This window comes from Perna viridis, chromosome 12, assembly GCF_037379345.1.
Source record: "Perna viridis isolate PV_CMFRI_1.1 ecotype Kerala chromosome 12, ASM3737934v1, whole genome shotgun sequence".
Classification (NCBI taxonomy): domain Eukaryota; kingdom Metazoa; phylum Mollusca; class Bivalvia; order Mytilida; family Mytilidae; genus Perna; species Perna viridis.
In genome coordinates, this window is record NC_142456.1 from 32,326,819 (window position 1) to 32,347,194 (window position 20,376).

General features: G+C 31.4%; 2 protein-coding genes across 5 annotated transcripts; one reads left to right on the forward strand and one right to left on the reverse strand.

The window, feature by feature from the left end:
* Positions 1 to 1,000: 1,000 nt before the first annotated feature.
* LOC148602065 (adaptin ear-binding coat-associated protein 1-like) lies at positions 1,001 to 15,805 on the reverse strand. 2 transcript variants are annotated; one of them, XM_088556282.1, is made up of 8 exons: positions 15,664 to 15,805; positions 13,007 to 13,107; positions 11,977 to 12,081; positions 11,519 to 11,600; positions 10,214 to 10,322; positions 9,358 to 9,686; positions 8,371 to 8,395; positions 1,001 to 6,213 (listed from the first exon to the last, which is right to left on the reverse strand). In XM_088556282.1, exons 1-7 carry the CDS (start codon positions 15,750 to 15,752, stop codon positions 8,374 to 8,376), a joined length of 837 nt encoding a protein of 278 aa, XP_088412408.1. In that variant the 5' UTR covers positions 15,753 to 15,805; the 3' UTR covers positions 1,001 to 6,213; positions 8,371 to 8,373. The 2 variants fall into 2 exon arrangements, with proteins under 2 accessions (XP_088412408.1, XP_088412407.1); XM_088556281.1 differs by lacking the exon at positions 8,371 to 8,395.
* A 23-nt stretch (positions 15,806 to 15,828) lies between these two features.
* Positions 15,829 to 18,840, forward strand: LOC148602066 (beta-1,3-galactosyltransferase 6-like). 3 transcript variants are annotated; one of them, XM_088556280.1, is made up of 2 exons: positions 15,829 to 15,850; positions 17,703 to 18,840. In XM_088556280.1, exon 2 carries the CDS (start codon positions 17,776 to 17,778, stop codon positions 18,799 to 18,801), a length of 1,026 nt encoding a protein of 341 aa, XP_088412406.1. In that variant the 5' UTR covers positions 15,829 to 15,850; positions 17,703 to 17,775; the 3' UTR covers positions 18,802 to 18,840. The 3 variants fall into 3 exon arrangements, with proteins under 3 accessions (XP_088412406.1, XP_088412405.1, XP_088412404.1); XM_088556279.1 differs by lacking the exon at positions 15,829 to 15,850 and adding an exon at positions 16,021 to 16,090; XM_088556278.1 differs by lacking the exon at positions 15,829 to 15,850 and adding an exon at positions 16,028 to 16,137.
* Positions 18,841 to 20,376: the final 1,536 nt, after the last annotated feature.

The window sequence follows — 20,376 nt, forward strand, 5'->3', positions numbered from 1 at the left end:
AACTATTGACCAAACTATACAACAAAGCGATGACTTTTCATTCCGTATTGTCTACTTTCCTTTCATCTGTGGCAACATCCCATCAGCACCATTGTATGGAGTTTTCATATCACAACTTATTCGTTATACCAGAGCTTGTCGTAACTATGCAGACTTTCGTATACTACTAGGCTACTTACAAATAGGCTTCTGGAACAGGGTTTTATTGCTACAAAATAGAAGTAATCACTACAGAAGTTTTATGGTCGTCATCATAAACTCGTGGATCTGCATTATGAAAACTGATTTGTTCAACGTGTCATAGTTTTCCTTTCCTCATTCGTCCACCCTTGACTTTTCTTTCAATGAGCAACTCGGTGGGTGTTTCTAGAAAAGCAGAGGACGCTTACCCTACCGGTGCACCTGGTCCATGCTCCCAGTTTTAGTGGAGTCCGAGTTGCTCATTTAATTTTGTTATTTTGTATGTATTATTATGGTTATTTTGTGTTCGTTGTGTCTGTTTTCCATGTCTGGTCTTAGTCCCTGGATTACATTCTTTTGATTTCCGCTAGAATCTTGGTTTCCTCGATTACTCCTAGAAAGTTTTGGATTTTTTTATGATGGCCTTAGACAAGGTTACAGTTTAATCGGGGTTCGGTTTAGACCAGTGTCACATTACTTTCTTTTGTATGAAGATGGATGCTGTACTTCTCAACATGAATGACACACTAACAAGAGAACACACTGGGTATCTTAGGAAGAAACTAGATAGATCTGGTTATCAAAGATGAACCTGCATTCCACATGAAAAAGGGCCATAACTCTATATTGCAATCTGATCTTTTGTTTCAACACCTATGGTTTTAAATATAAAAACAAACAAGAATATATAAGAGAACAATAGCCACATTTAAAATACAAAAAAATACAAATAAAACACATAAAAAGGTTAAGCGAGGCCAATATATTTTTCTTTCTTTCTTTGGGAGCAAACATTTGAACAAAAAATACAAACACCATATTATTGTTTGCATATTTTAATATTTTTACTCATATATACAGTTCTACAGAATCTATAGACTAGGAGACAACAGTTAATCTACAGAATTATCACTCACTTGCAATGAAATGATCTGCAATTACACATTAAATAGGAAAACAGAAAAAAATATGCTGAGTCATCTAAGAACTTGTTACCACTTGGCTCGGTGTATTTCATGAACATGGTATCAGCAAAATATTTGCAAAATTATTTTTTGTTACAAGATTTAACATGTTTCACAAGTCTGTATTTAATAAACTGCATCAAAATTCTTCAATTAAAAAAAAAAAACTTGAGGCCCCTTGAAACATTAATTCCTTACCTAGGACCCACTATTCTCAAGGTTGTAAGTTGTAATTTCTTTAGCAAAACAGGTTCTACTGAGGAACATAGGAATACATATTTTCAAACACTGATTAAAATATATCTTAATCCAGCACTTAAATGGTAATTTTCAAGGAGTTGTATCACTAAAGTAACTGCAATAGCTAAAAAATGGATGGTTCAAAGAGATTGATTGATTGATTGTTGGGGTTTAACGCCCGAGCAGCAATATTTCAGCTACATTCTGCCGAAGGTTCAAAGAGAACATCATGCCACACTTTAAATAATGTTTGTTTCCATTTTCCTGACCCTTGCTCCTAGCTTAGGGTCCTAAGGTAGGTAGGTAGAGAAAATACTCTTTTTCTCCCTTAGTTCATATGATTCTATAAAAACCATGATCAAAGAAGTGAAAAATGTTGCTTTAAAAATTTAAAGAAATGTTAGTCGAAGAATGACAACAAAATTATTTAGGTATTGCCAACTTTTATGGGTAGGTAAGGTAATTTTGGCCTCACTGTGAACGATTTGGTTTAGTTTAAAAATCATTTAGGCTTGAAGACCATACAGTTTTTAATAGAGAATTGTTTCCGAATTACACATAATCAGCATGATACAAAAAAATCATGACAACCAAAGAAAAATGACAATAACTAAGTGATGCCCAAGCTTAATTTGGAAGAAATATTCTTTGTACAGTACCCACTTTCATAGTTTTAGTGACCTGTTCAATCACACACAAAGATTAAAATTTCAATAGAAAACCTAGATGCTCCAATGAAATCCATCAAATAAAAACTCCACAATCCAGTGGTGTATATAGTGGGAAATCTGGGATTTAACCCCTATTATGGAAAATTTAGTTAATTTGTGCAAAAATTTGGAAAAATTGAGCTAATGATAGCCTGGAATCCTGTCCCCTTCATAAATCACTAGATCAGCAATCTAACAATATTTTGACCTACCATGACATATGACCCCAAAAATATAAGAGTAACATAATAGTATTTAGAACTTAGCTATGTAAACCGATATTTTAAACCAACTTATACATACTTCCACAATTTCTCAACAATTTATATTAATCTCTACCAGTACTGTACAAAATTATTGCACATATCGATACAAGTACCATAAAGTACATTACTGTAAACATATTAATTTTCTCGACTGCTAATTTTTTTTTTTTTGGAAATTCCGACATGAGAACATATTCACAGGTATCAATTTACGCAGTTGAAAAAAATTACAAGTGTTTTCCAGTGCTAAAAACCAATTTCATGGGTACTATTTTTATGCTTTTCTGTACACAACAAAAACAGCGAAAATTAACAAGTTTACAGTATTAATGCAGGATTTGTTTAAACAAATAATATATGTATACATGTATGTTATAGCACTCAAAGTTCAAAACAAAAAAAAATATACACATCAATATAAATAGTACTCACTGGCATGACACATACCGTGAAAGAACTAGAGTTCAAAATACCAATATTATTGGCTACTATGGTTTTGTAAAAACCAAATAATTTTTCATTGATAAATAATTTCGAAGATATTCCAAAATATCATATCAAATTTTCGTTAACCACAAAAAAAAAATTATATCCAAGATTAAAATTACATTTCATACTCATTAGTACATATGTTTTCATATTGTTTCTTTTTAAAAGTTTTTGGTCCCTAGATAAAACAGTGCGCATGTAATACAGAAAAAAAGCTTTAAAAAACAAACATGTATCCTCGGCAAGAATACAATGTTCTGGATAAATATCATTTATCATTTATATTTTCCCTCTGAATGAACTAGGTCAATTACAACAAGAATAAATGTGTTCAACTATGGTAAACAATTCATTCATTCAATTAATTAAATGTAATGAATAACAGTTTAAGTATCAGCCTTCATAAAAGTCAGGCAGGAAGTTATTCATGCATGTCAAAAACCCACTAAATTCGCTTTTACTTCTACATAACCAGTCTTAGTTTGTCTTTCAGTTGTTGCACTTTTGAGAAAATAATTAAATAGATTGTGTATGAAACTGGTACTTCCAAAGAGTTATTGTTCTTAATTTAGTTAATTCAAGTGAGAGATAAATGTGTGGTTCTATAAAGATAAAGATCTGTTTACAAAAAGCTATATAGTTATGTAAAAATTAGCTGTATGTAGACTGATAAAGCTTCATTTGTCTGGTGGGTTTTTCTACACCCCGAACCGCCTCTACCCGAGGCAGTGTCTGATGGTTATACAGACTGGTACTTAACACTTCACTAAATACACTTATAATGGAATGTTTTTGGCAAACTCACAGGAAGATCAACAAAATAAATACATGTTTTCAAAATATTACCCTAAAATTAAGTACAATGATATAATTAATATATTATGCTACAAAGTGCTTATTTTTTTAAAAGAAAAGAGTAAAAAATGTGCAGTCATTAAACCATCATAGAAATATAGAATCTACAACGATAACGAGTTGAATATGGAATTTCTCACATCAAGTGAAATAAATTTTATAGTTTTGATTGCGAGGCTTGCTGAGCTATTCAAAGTATAAAATTTATTTCATGAAATGTGAAAATTCCATAATCAACTTGTTATCGTTGTAGACTCTATATTTCACCAAAATTGTCTCATTTAACAGAAATATAACTACAATGGCAATCGAGATGATACAAGATGGAGTCCAATCAATTTCTAAGCCAATCAAACTTTGAGAACAAAAAAGTCACTAGTGATGAGAACATATTTTTCCACAGCGGTCAAGCCGTATGAAAATTAAAGCAAAATTAGAGAATACTTCATACTAAGTTGAATACATAAACAAAATGTACAATGAAAAAAATTTGTATGTGCATGAGCAAGGTTCTATATACTGGTATGTAGGAGAGTCTGGAACTGGAGTTACTCAAAATCGTTCTGGAGGCATTCTTTTTACCATTGGGATTTGCTGAGTTATAAGGATTTATATTCCTTGTATAAACAAAAAACATGTTGAGTCACAATTGTTTTTCTTCCTTAATTTTATATGGCTGAAATTCCTTTTTCATGAAAGAATAAACTCAAATACTGATAATAAAATAGATTATAATACAATTAGGTTGTTCCTAATGTTAAGTCTAGAACAGGGTTTACATGAAAATATGCCGAAGAAAAATCTGGCCGTGCAATAACTTATTTTACAAGAAGCCGAAGCAAGAAACAAAACACAACCTTTAAACTGCCAAATATGCAACAACCATAGATTTCATGGACCTTCAAGTTTACATTCCAAAAATTTCTTTAAGGGCAAAAAAGAAGAAAATGAATAAATTCTACATGTGAATGTTTTGATGTACCATCAATTTAATAAGAAAAAAATGTTCACTAAAAAGTTAACACACATATTCAATTACTTTTATGGATGATCATTAATAAGGCCATAAGAAATTACTTCCCTGTTGTCAACATTTCAGAAAATAAAAAAAAGCAAGGAATACTTTTAATGTTTTTCTTAAAAAATTACCACACAGTAATATTTCACTTTGAAACTAATCAACTTGATTTAATTTACACTGGAAAAATTGAGCAGGTGTTTAACATGAAATTTTTTCTGAATTCCAAAATATAGAATTTCTTCTAATCTTAATCTAGCAAGTTAATTATTTGGAGGGGAGGTCAGAAAAATGCTAAAATAAATAAACTAGCTTTCTAATGGAAAAAAAATAATATGTTCATACACTGACAAAGAAAACTGCCTTAGTGACAATATGTAGCGTGGCTGAATGGTGCATCTAACATTCTACTGGAATAAAAACTTTAAAAAAATATGAACATGTAATAGCAATTAAGTGTTAAATACTGATTACAAAATTATGTCTGAAGAAAATCATATAATATTCCTAGTTTTAAATCAAGACAAAATACCAGTTCATATAAGTAATAACTGTTATATGTATTTTCAGTCAATGAAGAAATAACCTCAATCATGTGGTAGACACTAAATAACCCATTACACAGATTATTTTTAAGTGTGCACCACAGACATTAAGGTTATTTTAAATAGACCGAAAAAAAATACCAGTCATTCTTTATAATTTAATTTTATTATCAAAATTTAACACGTAAATCTTCCAAAAAGTTTGATGACATTACAGTCACATTTCAAATTTTGGTCTTTGAGATGATGGACAAAATGTTTTATCCAATCAGAAAGCATTTCACATCATTAAACTATCATCATTTTACCACCTTCATGTTTGACTTTTATTAATCTCGACAATAAATACTAACAGATTATTTTTTGTAATGATTTTAATATCATTTTCTAATATAACCAAAGGTGAAATATCAACCCTAAATTTTAATTTATCTCATTACATATCAAGCGATAAGTCCTCTAATGAGAAATGCAGCACATTTGTCATAAAAAAATCATAACAATTAACAGCCATTTAAAATGTATCGATAAAGATGAGAAAAAAAAATGAAAACTATTTCACTAATATCACAAATTACCATCAATTCAAAAATATTGCTTGTCAATATTACTGTAATGTGATTTTAATTTTTTGAGACCCAAACTAAGCCTTTTTGCTGACTTCCAAGGATTTTTGGGTATGATACATAAAAAGTTTGTATAAGCCACAGGAAGTTTAGTTTAAAAAATCCTGCTTAATCAAAATAAAAAATTCCATGACAAAAGTTGTATAATTATTGCACTAGCAACTTGTTGTATTTTTTGCAATAATAAAAACAATGCAATAATCTCTGAATAATCATAATTGTGATTATGCCCAGATGAGACATGTCTGTAGTGGTGTTTATATCACATGGAGTTAATTAAAACTGTACCCAGCTGTTATCACTGCTCGATGAATTTAAACTGAAAGTAGAAAGTAAAAATAGATATTAAACTAGTTATTTTTAGTAATGAAATTAGATTACCCCATCTTAATTGGCTATCCAATAGGGTTTGTAAGTCTAGTTTCATATTCCAAACTGGAATTTTCTAATGTAGAACGTATTGAAATCCGAAGACTGATCTGCATCTGGGATCTCGGAGCGCTGCATTACATTACAAAATCTTTTTATTGCCATTCTTAACATTTATATCATGTAGAATGAATTTTCATCAGAGAGTGACATGATGAGGCTAACATACTCTACAGTGAATGTTATATGGCATAATTTTTATTGGAATGTACATGGAGTTACCTATAGAGAACTCTAAAATTATTCTCAAAAAGTTTCTATGATTGAAAATCTGACACTGAAACAAATTGTAGTACTCAATTATCTGGTGTGAAAAGACTGAGACAGAAAAAGCAATTAATACACGAAAAGAGAAAACGATTTACAAGGTAACACAAAATATATAGGAAAATCAACAACCCTGAGTGAATGTATTTCTTTTTAAGCAGAAATTTCTATTTTGAAGTTCATGAATCCGGAAATTTTGACAGCCCATGTCGGTTATTTTATCGAACTACATAAGACAAAATTGGATGTTTGTGTCAGTCTTTTACATGATCAGATTGAGAATGAAATATTTAAAAGAGAACTTTTTGAACATCGTAGAATTAGAATCCTTAAGAGTCACAATAAAATAGTACTAGAGGCTCTAAGGAGCCTGAATTACTAATCTAGATATTTGACCCCTATGTTCTTTTTTTCGCAGCAGTGGCCACATTTTTCAGCGAATTAAAAATCCAAGCACACACTTTATGCTGGATGCCAATGGAACAATCCTTCAAAGTTTCAATAAATTCTGTCCTGTAGTTTCAGAAAAGAAAATTTTTGAAAATAAAAAGAAAGAAGATATGTCAAAAAGGGCAATAACTCCAATATCACTAATAGATTTTCTGGAAAGTTTGTCTTTGGATAGATTTCATTATGATGAACACTTTTTTCCATTGTCTAAACATTAGACTAAACCTAATGATTTTTGGAGATAAATGTAAAAAAATGCTGTTATGTTCTATTTTCAATAATGGCAGCCATGTTTTTCAAAGATTCATATAAAAAACATAACTTTAGTACAGAATACCCTAAGAAAGATTCCTACCAAGTTCTGGCCAGTAGTTCCAGAAAAGAAGATTTTTGAAAAAAAAGTTAACAAAGACGACAACAGATGTCACATGAGGCAATAGCTCATATGGCCTATACACATTTTTTTTTTACAATATCAATGCAGGTGTTTGTAAGTGTGTGACTTAATAAACTTCAAAGTGATGTGCATTATGCAGGGAAAAGATTTTTTCATAAATTTATAAAACTTAACAGTATATTTCATGTGATACCATATCATATATAATTCCTTTGATAATTTCATAATTGAACTTAATAAAAACTCTTGAAAAAAATTAAACGGCTACTAAAAAAATATATGGTGAAGCAATAAAAAAATTCAATGTTTGAAGTTTGTGTATTTAGTTTTACTACAATGCTATGTGAAATAATAAATATATATTTCCTAAGAATAAACAAGATTTATCTATAATAATCCATATCTTTCACAATGATTGAAAAGTTTAATATCTCAAAATGTCTCTTTAAGTTATTTAAGATGAGCCTTTGCGATGCTGAAATTAAATAAAATGAGTTGATATTTTGCAGTACTCAAGTTTCATGAGTTATAAAAACTTACTCTTTGATTCCTACGAAATATTTTGGGACTTGACATTTAAAAATCTGTCTTGGCTGAAATTTTTGCAAATTTTCATCTATTATTTCACCACTTATGTGAGAACAATGTCAGAAATATCACAATATTGATTTCTACCAATGAAAACAATGTAACACAACCACACAAATCACAACACGAAAACTAATCACGATGGTGGAATTTTTATATCCCTTATTTTCATATCACATTGTCCATGGTACATAATTGGGAATATCTAGCCGTTAGAGAAAAAGATACACAAATAAATAATAGAAAAATGTGTTTTTCATAAAGAGGAAAATGGGAGGAATAGTATTCCTGATATTAACATGGGTAAAAGCTGCAAGGAATATGGGTATTCAAATTTCAGTTTACTTTTTATGGTTTGTTGCCTCCATTCCTGAAAATTAAAACCAGTTATTTAATATTAATTGCATTTATAATTCCTGTCAGAGCAGCTTCGCGAAAACATATATATCCCAATATATCATGACATCTAGAATTAACTTTTATAGCAATTTGAAATAGAGTGATATCTATTTTCGTACAAATCTAGATAGGCTTCTGAGTATTTTAAATAGCCCTCTAGGTAAAAATGTGCCCTACATCATACCAATGTGTCTTATTTTATTACCTTTGAACATCTGTACGCTCTTTTAGGCACTTTAGTATTTCGAGTTTGAATAGCTGTTAATTTATGATTATCTTTTTATAATTGACTAGGTAGTGTACAGCTATTCAAACATAAAAGATAGTGTCAAAAGATCACAGCAAATTTTAAAAAGCTAACTCTTTTATGACACAGGGTACAGTGTTAAAAGTTTGAAATGACTTGGTAGAGAGGTTTTTAATGACAATCCAGAAATAAAAACATACTAACCGACAGATAGACAGGCAGACAGACATGTACCTGCCTTTTAAAATGAATTTTACAATTCTTACACCATATACTTGAAACTAGATTACATCAGACATTTCAAGTAGAACTCTTTGTAAGAATCATGCAAATTCTGTAATGTGTGATACACTCCAAAAAGGGCTACACATTTCAATTTTTGTTATCAAGTTCCTTTATAGGTCTGTATGATGAAATGTGTAATTATTTGGTCCAATCTGTCTGCTCTTAGGAGATAATCCAACAGTTTCTATTGTATTTTAGTGTACACAGTTATTTCCCTTAATTGGGAATTCTACAATACATTCTATATATTTTTTATCTCCTAAGAACAAGTGTTATATGAAAAGCCACATGTTAATTTCTGTTCACTATTAAATTTAAAATAAAAATATAAAAAATAAAAATATGTAGGCATGAATCACATTTTGCATGATTCTTACCTGAAGTACTATTTAATATCATACCTAGCTCCTGTAAAATCTCCCCAAGGATCTGCTGTTTGTGATGTCTGCTGAGGCTGTATTGTTGGTTGTTGTGGCAACGACCCTGAACTTTCTGTACCAAAATCTAACAACAGATCTAAATTTGATTGGCTATTACTAGAGTTCTGTGCTTGAGAATTTGTTTGAATGGGTACTTGTGAAAACTGTGGTGTTGTCTGCTGTTGAGGTTGTGCAGCTCCTCCTGGTGGTGGTGGAAATTTCATTCCTCCAGGAGGGGGAGGTAATATACCCATTGCACCACCTGAACCTTTTGGTCTAGCTTTTGACTGTTGATTTGGGTCTCTCTTTGTCTACAAAACAGTTGGTTTTAAATTCTAAATTGTAAACAATGTGAATCCTGAAAAATCTTTGTTTAGCGATTCTTTAATGATCACTAAGAACTGAACTGTAAAGGACAAAGATAATACAAATTTATCGACAACTTTATCGTTTTTTAAGTGTTCTTACTGCCTGATATTTTCCATTCCAGGCTACTGTTGTCTAACAATGTTACATCATATCAACTATGACGTCACCAATAAACAGAATAGTGTCAGTTTTTAATGTCTCAACAGAATATCACATCTCGCCCTACCAGGCTCACTGTGATATTTTATGACTATACTTAAAACCAATGTTATTAATTCTGTATATAAATTGTAGGTCAGTTTGCCATGTTTACATAGGAATTTCTGTGCCACAAAATTTGAAAAAATAGATCTGAGATTATAATATCATAAATTTCAAAGACTTTGATTTGAGTTATCTCAGCCTTATGTGTTTTATTTGTTTTTTGTTTTTTTCAGTTTTCTGGTGCTCAGATCCAATATTTATGTACCTGAATGTTAATTTTTATTGTTTGACCTTCTTTAAACCCAAGGTCAAGTTTAGGTCCACTGTCAAATTCTGCTGTTGCTTTTTTGGCTGCTTCCTCATTCTTTATCCATCTATAGACCAAAAAAATATCAGATTATTCAGGAATGCCAAAGAAAGCAAGGATTAAACAAGTGGGCAGAATTTATTCCATGCCCAAGATAAATCTTTTAGTGTTCTTAACACAAATGACCAAGTTGGTTTTTCCCTACTACAAATACCTGATTTTTATGACTGCATATTAATATCCATTCCCATAAATGAGGGCAACTAATATGTACTCCACAATAACAAGATAATCATACATAGAGAATAATACTGAGAAACATCACGTACAAAAACATTAGAAAAATCCAAGTAGGGGTGCGATAAAGGCGGTGTGATGAAGATTAGGTATGCAATAAAGGGGGTGCGATAAAGTTAGGTATCTGATAAAGGGGATGCCATAAAGGTTAGGTATGCGATAAAGGGGGCAATAAAGGTTGTGACGTCACAATGCCTGATATTGAAGAAACAGTTAATGCTTAATCAGAAATTTAAAACAGCTGCATTAAGTAAATGAATATCCAGATTAAAATACATATACGTTTTTGTATATGCAATTTAAGTGATTATTTAAACCCTATATTGTTTACCCTATATCGCATCCCCTATATCACACACCAGACCTATATCGCATCCACTATATCACAACCCAGACCTAAATTGCATACCCAATTCACATACCAGGCCTATATTGCATACCCAATATCACATCCCAGACCTATATTGCATACCAATATCACACACAAGACCTCTATTGCATACCCAATATCATGCCCCATACCCATATTCCATCCCCAATATCAGACCCCAGATCTCTATTGCATACCCAATATCACATCCAAAGGCAGTTTTGCAGAGTGGTTAGGGGGCAGGGTGGCCAAGTATTTAAGGTGCTGGAATTGAAACCATCCTTTGTGGGTTCGAGTCCCAAATGTGTCAAGGTTTCCACACTCAGGCATCTACCCTAATGATTTCTGTTTTTTTGTGTTTCTCCTTTATAATAGTAGCTTTAGGGATTAGGATCATTTAAAGTATAAAGTTATGTGACCTACTGTCAAATTTCTAGTTTTATTTGTGATGCACCATTGCACTGTAAATCATTTTACCCAAACTACATGTATATGAATACCCCTACAGTGTTAGCATTTAAATATAACATAAAGAAGAATAACTTTTTTTGCATTATTGGTATTAAAACTATGAAGGTGTATTTAGTTGTACTTACTTAAAATGGTCTTGTAAAGCTACATTAAGATCAAATGAATCTCCCCTATCCATGAACCCTATACCAATAAATGCACTCCTTCCTGTAAAAAAAAATTAAACAGCTGCACTAAAGCATGCTATGCCAATCCCCACTTTTTATGGCATTCAAAGTTCTAAAACTTTGAAATGAAAATTTTAAAAACAATTAAGGACAATATAGATTTTTTTCAATCAAGACAAACATTCTCGCAGAAAATTTTATTTTAGGAAAACACGGATGTAATTCAAAACTTGAATTCTCCATCATAAAAAATACATACAGAATTGTATTTTTTGTTACATATATATTGGTGAGAACAATGAGCCATTTCCATATAAGTACATGTATTAGTGCTAATAGTTGTGTTCTAAAAGTATAACACTTATTTCTCCTAATTACATCAAAAATAAAGATAGATAAATGAAAGAATAACAAACCCCCATCATCTTTGATTCTGATGACAAAGTATCTACTGGAATCTGTCACGGGCTCTACTGCAATTCCAGGGTAAGCTTCTACAGGACATTGGGCAAATAATTCACCTGTAAGTACAAATCTCATTAATGCAAAAAACTAAGTTTGTTGTAGGGTAATAATAATAGGATAATTAATTGGAAAGAGTGAATAACCAATTGATTATCCCATTATTTATATAGATTTCCTCCATTATTTATTGCTTTTTTCAACATGAATTCAAAATTTTGTGAATTGATATTTGTGTTGTGACATTTTGGTTGGAGAAAGTGTGAGAGTGAAATTACTGAATTAATTTCACAGTGTGAATTATTGAAAAATGTTTACACTGGAAGCATTCGGTAAATCACTGTTATCTATATAATAATAGTTGAAAACTTGTTCTTGTGATCCCAAATCCCCCTTATTTATATGTAGCAAAAATACTGCATCTTGTGTACATGGTAAATACAATTCATATCATTAATAAAGTTACCTGCATTTAACCATCAACAACAATGTGTTCAAGTGTGAAAAGATGTTGTGCTTTAAATAACATCAAGAATATCACTATGTTTAACAGTAATTACATTGTACAATGTCGATGAGAATCACTACTATATAAATAAACCAGTCTTACTGAGCACAGGTTTACATGTGCACAAATAACTTCGCATGAAAAATGTAAACATGCCTGTTTGGAGAATGCCATATATTTTGTATATTGTAAATCATGCTGTATTAATAGCAGTAACTTTACAGAAATGCTTTCATGAGGGATAAAAAAAAACAATGAATAGCAATTACTCAACAAAAAATATACTGTAAATATACTAACTTTCGTTATTTTCACGATGGACAGAAACAACAAAAAATAGTACCCAGAAGATTAATTTAACACTATATATTTTGAAGCCACACAAATTGATGTCCACAAATTGATAGTGTTCACTTGAAAGAATCTGTGAAAATTAATAGGTAAACAGTATTTCATTAATAAAGATCTATTCACACCTGATGTTTTATCTTCTAATTTAATGAACAAATCTTTGCCCTTTGAAACAATTCTCATACGTCCTGTCCAATCTGGTTCTTCTAATTTCCAGTCAGCTGCTCTGTAATTAAACATCAAATAAATAATTTATATTTAAAGGTTTTAATTGATTTCTTGAATTCTCTAACTACACGTATGGGTAAGTGGACAAAATACAATGAATCTGGAGTAAATTAAGCTGTAATAGTTTTGTTATTATTAATTAGATAGAAGGCTAGATGGTTGTGATATCATGCCATGAACAATATGATATGAAGTTGAACACATAATTTCAAAAATCTGCCGTACTGGTGGCTGTATCACATTGTCTATTAAATCTGAAAGCCTAAGAATCAGGGGCTGCTCTGGCTTCCAAAATTCTGTTGCCAGAAAAATCGCCAGCTGCCATTTTTTTGTCGTCAGTTTTCAGAAAGTAGAGCCAAAGGGTGCCAAAAAAAATTATACTTTTAAAAAAAAAGAGACAATATAAGTCCACTGATGAATTATCTTTGTCAATTGATCAAAATAACCTCCCAATTCATGACATACATGTACCCAAGATTCACTTTTGATGCATGTATAAAGCACGTTTTTTGCTCTAGTCTGTCACTTTCATATGCATAAAATAATAAAGCACTACTCCAAAACAGGTATTTTACTTCTATCAAAGACTTTATATTACTATTCTCATATAGTCAATGATATTAAAACATGTTCACCTTTGTCCTTTATGGACTAATTTATCTAATACAATATAATTTTTTATTTTTAACAAACTTGACTCTTTTTCTCAAGTGATAAAATTTCTAGCGAACTACATTTTGTACCATGGACCATTAACTGTGTCCCTGTTTAATTATCTTGATATCTGAATAGCATTTCTTTAATTAGATTTTGGGAATCCCCATTCTATTTGTTTACCAATTTTCCCGCCAAAAAAGTCAAATGGCAAAAGTGTAAACCAATGTCATCCATTTTCTTTTACCAATTCTTTCATTTCGAAGTATTTAGACACTTCCTGATGGGATAATCATTGTTAATTGGATTTAATTTATTCTGTTATTAGGCAAGTCTGTTTCTGAATGTATTACATGGTTAAACAGGGCAGTCAAAACTAGTGTGTAGCCATGTGCACATGGCCATCATTGTGTTTACCTTTGACCAGATGATGAGAGTTTTGATTGGCTCAATAATATATTTACATTTGATTGACACCCCCCATGAGGATATTGTCAGTCACGGTCGCCTGGTCTAATTACCTTTAATTGCCTTCAGTTGTAAATTGGTCATAATCAATTAACTCTGACCAGGTATCAACACAAAATTAGAGAGAAAATACGTTGCTGATAAACTTCCTGTCAATTTTAATATACAAAACCTAGGTGCCAAGAAAATCGCCAGCTGGCTATTTTTGTCGCCAGATAAAAGAAAAAATCGCAAATTGCGACATTGGCGAAGCCCAGCGCGACCCCTGAGAATGTTGCCACAATTCCCTATCTTCTTCTTTCATTACAACTATAGTCGGCGTCACATAAATAACATACTGTTAAAATTTGAATAAAAATATTTTCTACGACTTTATTGACACCTACCGTCGTTTAAATTGTCTTAAATGACTTGCTCATTCGTTTAGCCAAACGGCTTCTCCCTAAACATTGAATCGTTAAATTCCGGTCAGATTTTAATTCTAGGTGCCAATATTTACATTGTAAAAAGTCGGCCATGTTTACAGTGATCGGGTTGCTAGGAGATGTTGTTTACGTTTAAATGGTTTGTCCAAAAACCGAAGAACCCAGAATGCACTTCGGTGTTATTTCGGATATCTCGGATTTATTTTACACCAACAACGTACAATACCGAGAAGTTGATCAAACTGACGATTGTCACCGGAGTTCGACGGGAACTTACGAACTTCGTTTGTAAACAAATCGTCCCGTAAAAACCAACATGGCGGATATTAGTATGGGATTTTCCCGTAAGGATTTGTTAAGCATGATTTAAGCTAATAAGCGACTTGTTTTTGAGAAGCTGTTTGGCTAAACGAATGAGCAAGTCATTTAAGACAATTTAAACGACGGTTGGTGTCAATAAAGTCGTAGAAAATATTTTTATTCAAATTTTAACAGTATGTTATTTATGTGACTCCGAGTATAGTGACATCACAGACAGGCAATCATGTTAATTTCTGCAATGGCAGATACCAAATATTGCAAAAGAATCAGAGAGAAAAATATTTTATATACCATATTCTTCTGTTTTCCACTTACTTTTGTGCAACTATTGTTGCGTTCCAGAAGGGGAGTGTGTGTTAAACACCAAAATGATGAGTTTCTAGATTTTTATTTTGAGACATTTAGGGAATCACAACCAAAGTTGTCAACACACAATTTTGTTTTTTAGAGAAAAGTTTATTTGAAAAAAAAACCAAACAAATCAAATTTTAATGCTGTAATTGTTTTATCCATCAATGCCATTTTCATGCATTTCATATTTGTAAAATAAAATATGATTAGCTTTTTATTTTTCTCTCAAATTTAATTTAATTTATGAAAAATCTAGACATGATCCGCCCATTTTTAAATGTGAAAAATCAAGTCAGATTTCAACCATAGATCCTTTAAGGTATATTGAAACAAACCTATAGCCTCTATTAGAAGGCCTTGGGGGAATTTTAAAGACAAATACTTCATTTTTGACACATAACACGCTTTCGTAATCTGTTGACATTTTGAAGATTTTGTATAGGTTTTCTTCGATTGTCTACCTTTACCGGAAGCGGTACGAATATTATTTTTAAAACAAGGTCCATTACAAAGTATAAAGAGGTACTGTAATTATAATATTTGTGCCTAAGAAGAAAGAATTTGTCTCAAATATTTCATTTTTATAATTATAATAAATCTAATAGTAATATAATTGTTACCTACTGTTACTGAAAATTAAACAAAAATTAGTACCTTAATAAATATCTGATGTGGAAAAATTATTTTAGCAGGTGCGTTCTACTTTCACTTTCTCTTTGTAACATAGGAGAAACGTTGGTAACAGCTGGATGATATATTAAAGTAAAGAGTCACGATTCTAACGTTTTCAATAATCAACAAATACTAAAGTATATTTGGTTTTTATTTTGCTAAAAAGTATTAAGTAGCGGTCTTTATAAAAATTAGACAGGAGGGGATTCATGCATGTCAAAAAACCAACCAAATTTAGTTTTATTTCTTGTTCAGGAACAGTTACTGAACACATAATCAGTCTTAGTTTTTCATTTGGTTGTTGTGCTTTTGAGATAAAAATCATATATATTATACTTGAAATTGGCACTTTGTAAGAGTTATCGTTCCTGATTTGGTTTCATATGGTTGATTTTAGTGATTGATAAATGTATGATTTTCTAAAAAGTACAGATCTAAATGCATAAATGATTACTGTTTTGTGAAAGTATAGCATATATAGACTGAAAAAGCATTTTTTTGTTCTGTGGGTTTTACTACACCATTTTATGTCTAATGTTGTTTTAATGCCATTGTTAGTGAAATATTTTTTTGAAATTTCCATCAAAGGCCTGTTCCTACTTTAGCCCCCCCCCCCCCCCAAAAAAAAAAAAAAAACAAAAAAAACCAAAAAAAAACTTACTGACATGAGGATGATGAATGATTTAGGAATAAGCCAAAAAGGAGCCATAAATAGGCAGTTTCCTGATGACAAGGTTATAGCTTAAGTAAAAATGTATGGATCTCTTCGATATTTTACCACAAAGTTAATTACTACAAAAGAAACTTTTATTGATATTGGTGACTTGAACCATTTAAGACTGATTGTCCATAAACAAGCATTTTCCTGGTTTCTTGGCAAAACTTTTTTCTTTTGTCTTAAATTGCAATGACCACTTTCATTCTGGCCATAATTCACTGTGTCATACAATTAATCAGAATCCAGACCATACTTGCCCCAACCATTCAGTATAGACCCTCTGGGGTGGTTATTAAGTTATGCCCTATAAAGCATTTTATTGCATCTGAAATTGCCCTGGACAAGCTGGTGTAAAATCACAACTGGGACTCCTTTGCTTCTTGTCAGTTTGTCAAAGGTACTGTAGGTAAAAGTTTTACCTATTACTGCTATTCCCACCCACAATTTTCTTAAATGAAGTTCGCAGTATCAATAAGGGATTCCATTGGATCAAATAAGAGAAAAACTTCACATACTTAATTTTGAAAGGGGTTTAAGCTAGCAGTTAGTTAAAGCTTGGTTTTGTTCAACATGTTCTTGCTTTATTTAGATATTAAATCTACAATAAGTACATAACTGAGTTTTCACTTATTATTTTATTACTGTCTATATATATAGTTATGAAATATTTTGGATATGTTTAAAAAAATAAGACAATATATGTGCATATTGTATATTAATTTATTTTCTTAGATGATTATGACAAACACATTGATTTTTAATGAAATAGTGTAAATGTATTAATTTTTGCAGATTCTGTCAAGTGAACATATTCGCGGGTATCAATTTTTGCACAAAAAATAAGCCTTATATATAGGGTTGAAAATCAATTTCATGGTACTATTTTTCGCACTTTTATGTTCACAAAAATAGCGAAAATTAGTGCACCGGAAAAATAAATACTTTTACAGTGAAATACTGATATATATGTACTTCTATTTTTAGAAAAGAAGATTATGGTAACTTAACAAGTTTGAAATTTACTATCAGTGTGACTAAGTGATAACTGGCTAGTAGTATGAAGTCATCCGCCAGTTTAGAAAGAAGACTAAATAGGCACGCAACAACCATTCTAATTGGTGGAATATTTTTTACTTTTAGTGTCATTCTTTTTCTGTCATTTTGTCATATGCCATGTGAGGATCCAACATATGCTTTACTTCATGCTGACCTAAAAGATGCTCAGAGCAAATCATTCTGGGGTGGTAATCCTCTATCCCCTCACAGATCAATTTCTTGTTTCATGTATGTAACTGTATTGTCTGCACCAAAGAATTCTCACCAAAGAGATGTCATAAGAGAAACGTGGGGTAAAGATCTTTCTAAAGATATTATCTTACAATTTGTGATTGGTACTGGAAAATTATCACATGAAGAGAATGAGGCATTAAAAAGGGAGAAAACTTTGCATGAAGATGTTCTCCTGCTCAATTTTAATGACAGTTTTGATGCTCTTACTTCGAAAGTTATGGAGACATTCAAATGGGTTGACAGGAATGTACATTTTAAGTATCTTCTTAAAGTTGATGAAGACACCTTCGTTCGAATTGAAGCTTTAATGAGAGAATTGAAACTGAAACCTAGAGAGCAACTTTATTGGGGATTCTTTGACGGAAGAGCTCATCCTAAGCAGGGAGGAAAATGGGAAGAAACAGACTGGGTTATATGTGATAGATATTTGCCTTATGCTCTTGGTGGTGGCTATATTATTTCAAGTGACCTTGTTCATTTTGTGTCTTCCAATTCTAAACTTTTAAAAGCATTCAAAAATGAAGATGTTTCACTTGGTGCTTGGCTTGGACCTTTAGACATTAACAGAATCCATGACCCACGATTTGATACAGAGTTCAAATCCAGAGGTTGTAAAAATTCTTATCTAGTGACTCATAAAATTTCACCAATGAAAATGCGAGAATACTCCAATAATTTACAACAAACAGGTCACATGTGTACTAGAGAATTTCAAGTTAGAAAATCTTATATCTATGATTGGAGTAAACCACCTTCTAAATGCTGTGAAAGGTCAAACCCAGGAGTTCCATAAAAAAACCAAACAAACATACAATAAACTGATTAAAGAAAATGAGTAGTTTTATCTTGCCTTTATCTAACGACTCCATCTCAAAATTTAAACTGGAGAAAATTATCTCGTCTTAGTATGTAGTATTGATAATTTGTTTGAAATAATATTTACAACTTCAGTATCTGCTTACAGATACATTGTATTCATATCCCATGATATTGAAATACTCAGTGTGAGAAATTCTGGTGAATTTTCAAGTAATTCACAATTCACAGCATACTTTTATCTGATGTTTGTATTCTTTAAAAAAGTAAAGGTTAAGTGAAAAAAAATTAAAATAGGGGAGATAACCCATCATTTTTTTAGTCAGTGGTTTATCATTATACATCGTATTATATTTTTACAATTGTCATTTTTCATATCTCTCCGATAAGCACATTAATCTGTTATGGCTGTTCATCAAACACTTTCCCATTAATTTTATCAGCTAAAACTTTTCATGTGACTAATAAGAGAGTGATTTTTCGTCTTTTCGCCAGGTAACATATTCCTAGGAATGATTTGTTTTTATTTGTTACTTCAGTAATTTGTGTTGTGTAAATTTTTGCCAGTTTTAACTTGTCCTGTAAAAGGAATCATTTGTGTGGCATTACTGTTTCATAGGTGCTGTATAACTCTTGTCAAGTAAACTGAAGTTATTGATCATAGTAATTTTAACATTTTGGAAGTTAGTATGCACTTTAACATCATGATTTGTGATACATCTGTATAAATTTTGTCAGCTGTAATTAAGGAATATTTGTTAAGATTATAAGAATGACAGAAGCATCAATGTCATTTTAATCTGTATTGTCCCAGTGGCCTTGTGCGAGGTTGTATGTTCCATCAAGATTTTCTAGCATGCAGCAAATTGGAGATAGATGACTGGATTTGCATGATGTCGAAGTTGGGTTACATGCCTGTAGGCTTTTTCTTCAGCTAATATGCTATATCAAGGTTAAGCCTAGTATAAACCAGGGTATTTTCCATTCCATAATCTCGTCCTGGAATGCATGAAGTATTTGCCATTCGTCATTAAAACCACAATAAAACAAAGATTTGACAATTGGCATTACCCTTAGGCATCCATTCAATCAACTTACAAAACTCTGCATTTCTCCTATTTTTTTTTTAAAACCTTCATACTGTATATTGCCAGGAAGGGAAGTGTGAGGGTTACCTCATCGTTCATCAAAGACCCATGTGTGGCCTTGAGCTGACATTTTTCATCCTGGTGGGTGGGTTGTTGTCTCTTTGAAGTATTCACCATTTCTACTCTTGTTATATCAAGGAAAAAAATTCAGCAGATTTATAAAATACACGAGGAAATGTAATGAAAAATGACTTATCAAACTTCAAACATATATATTTTTTTTCCAGATCCATTATTTTTTTTTCTACAAGTATAAAAGTTGGAAAAGCTTGATGACTAGTGGCATATCCAGAAATTCTGAAAAAAAGGGGGAGCTCTTCAGTTAGTTCCAGTTTACCAAACTTTTCAGGCATTAAGGGAAGGACCTTGAATCAGCTTATGCTGTGAAAAAAAAAGGCAAAATG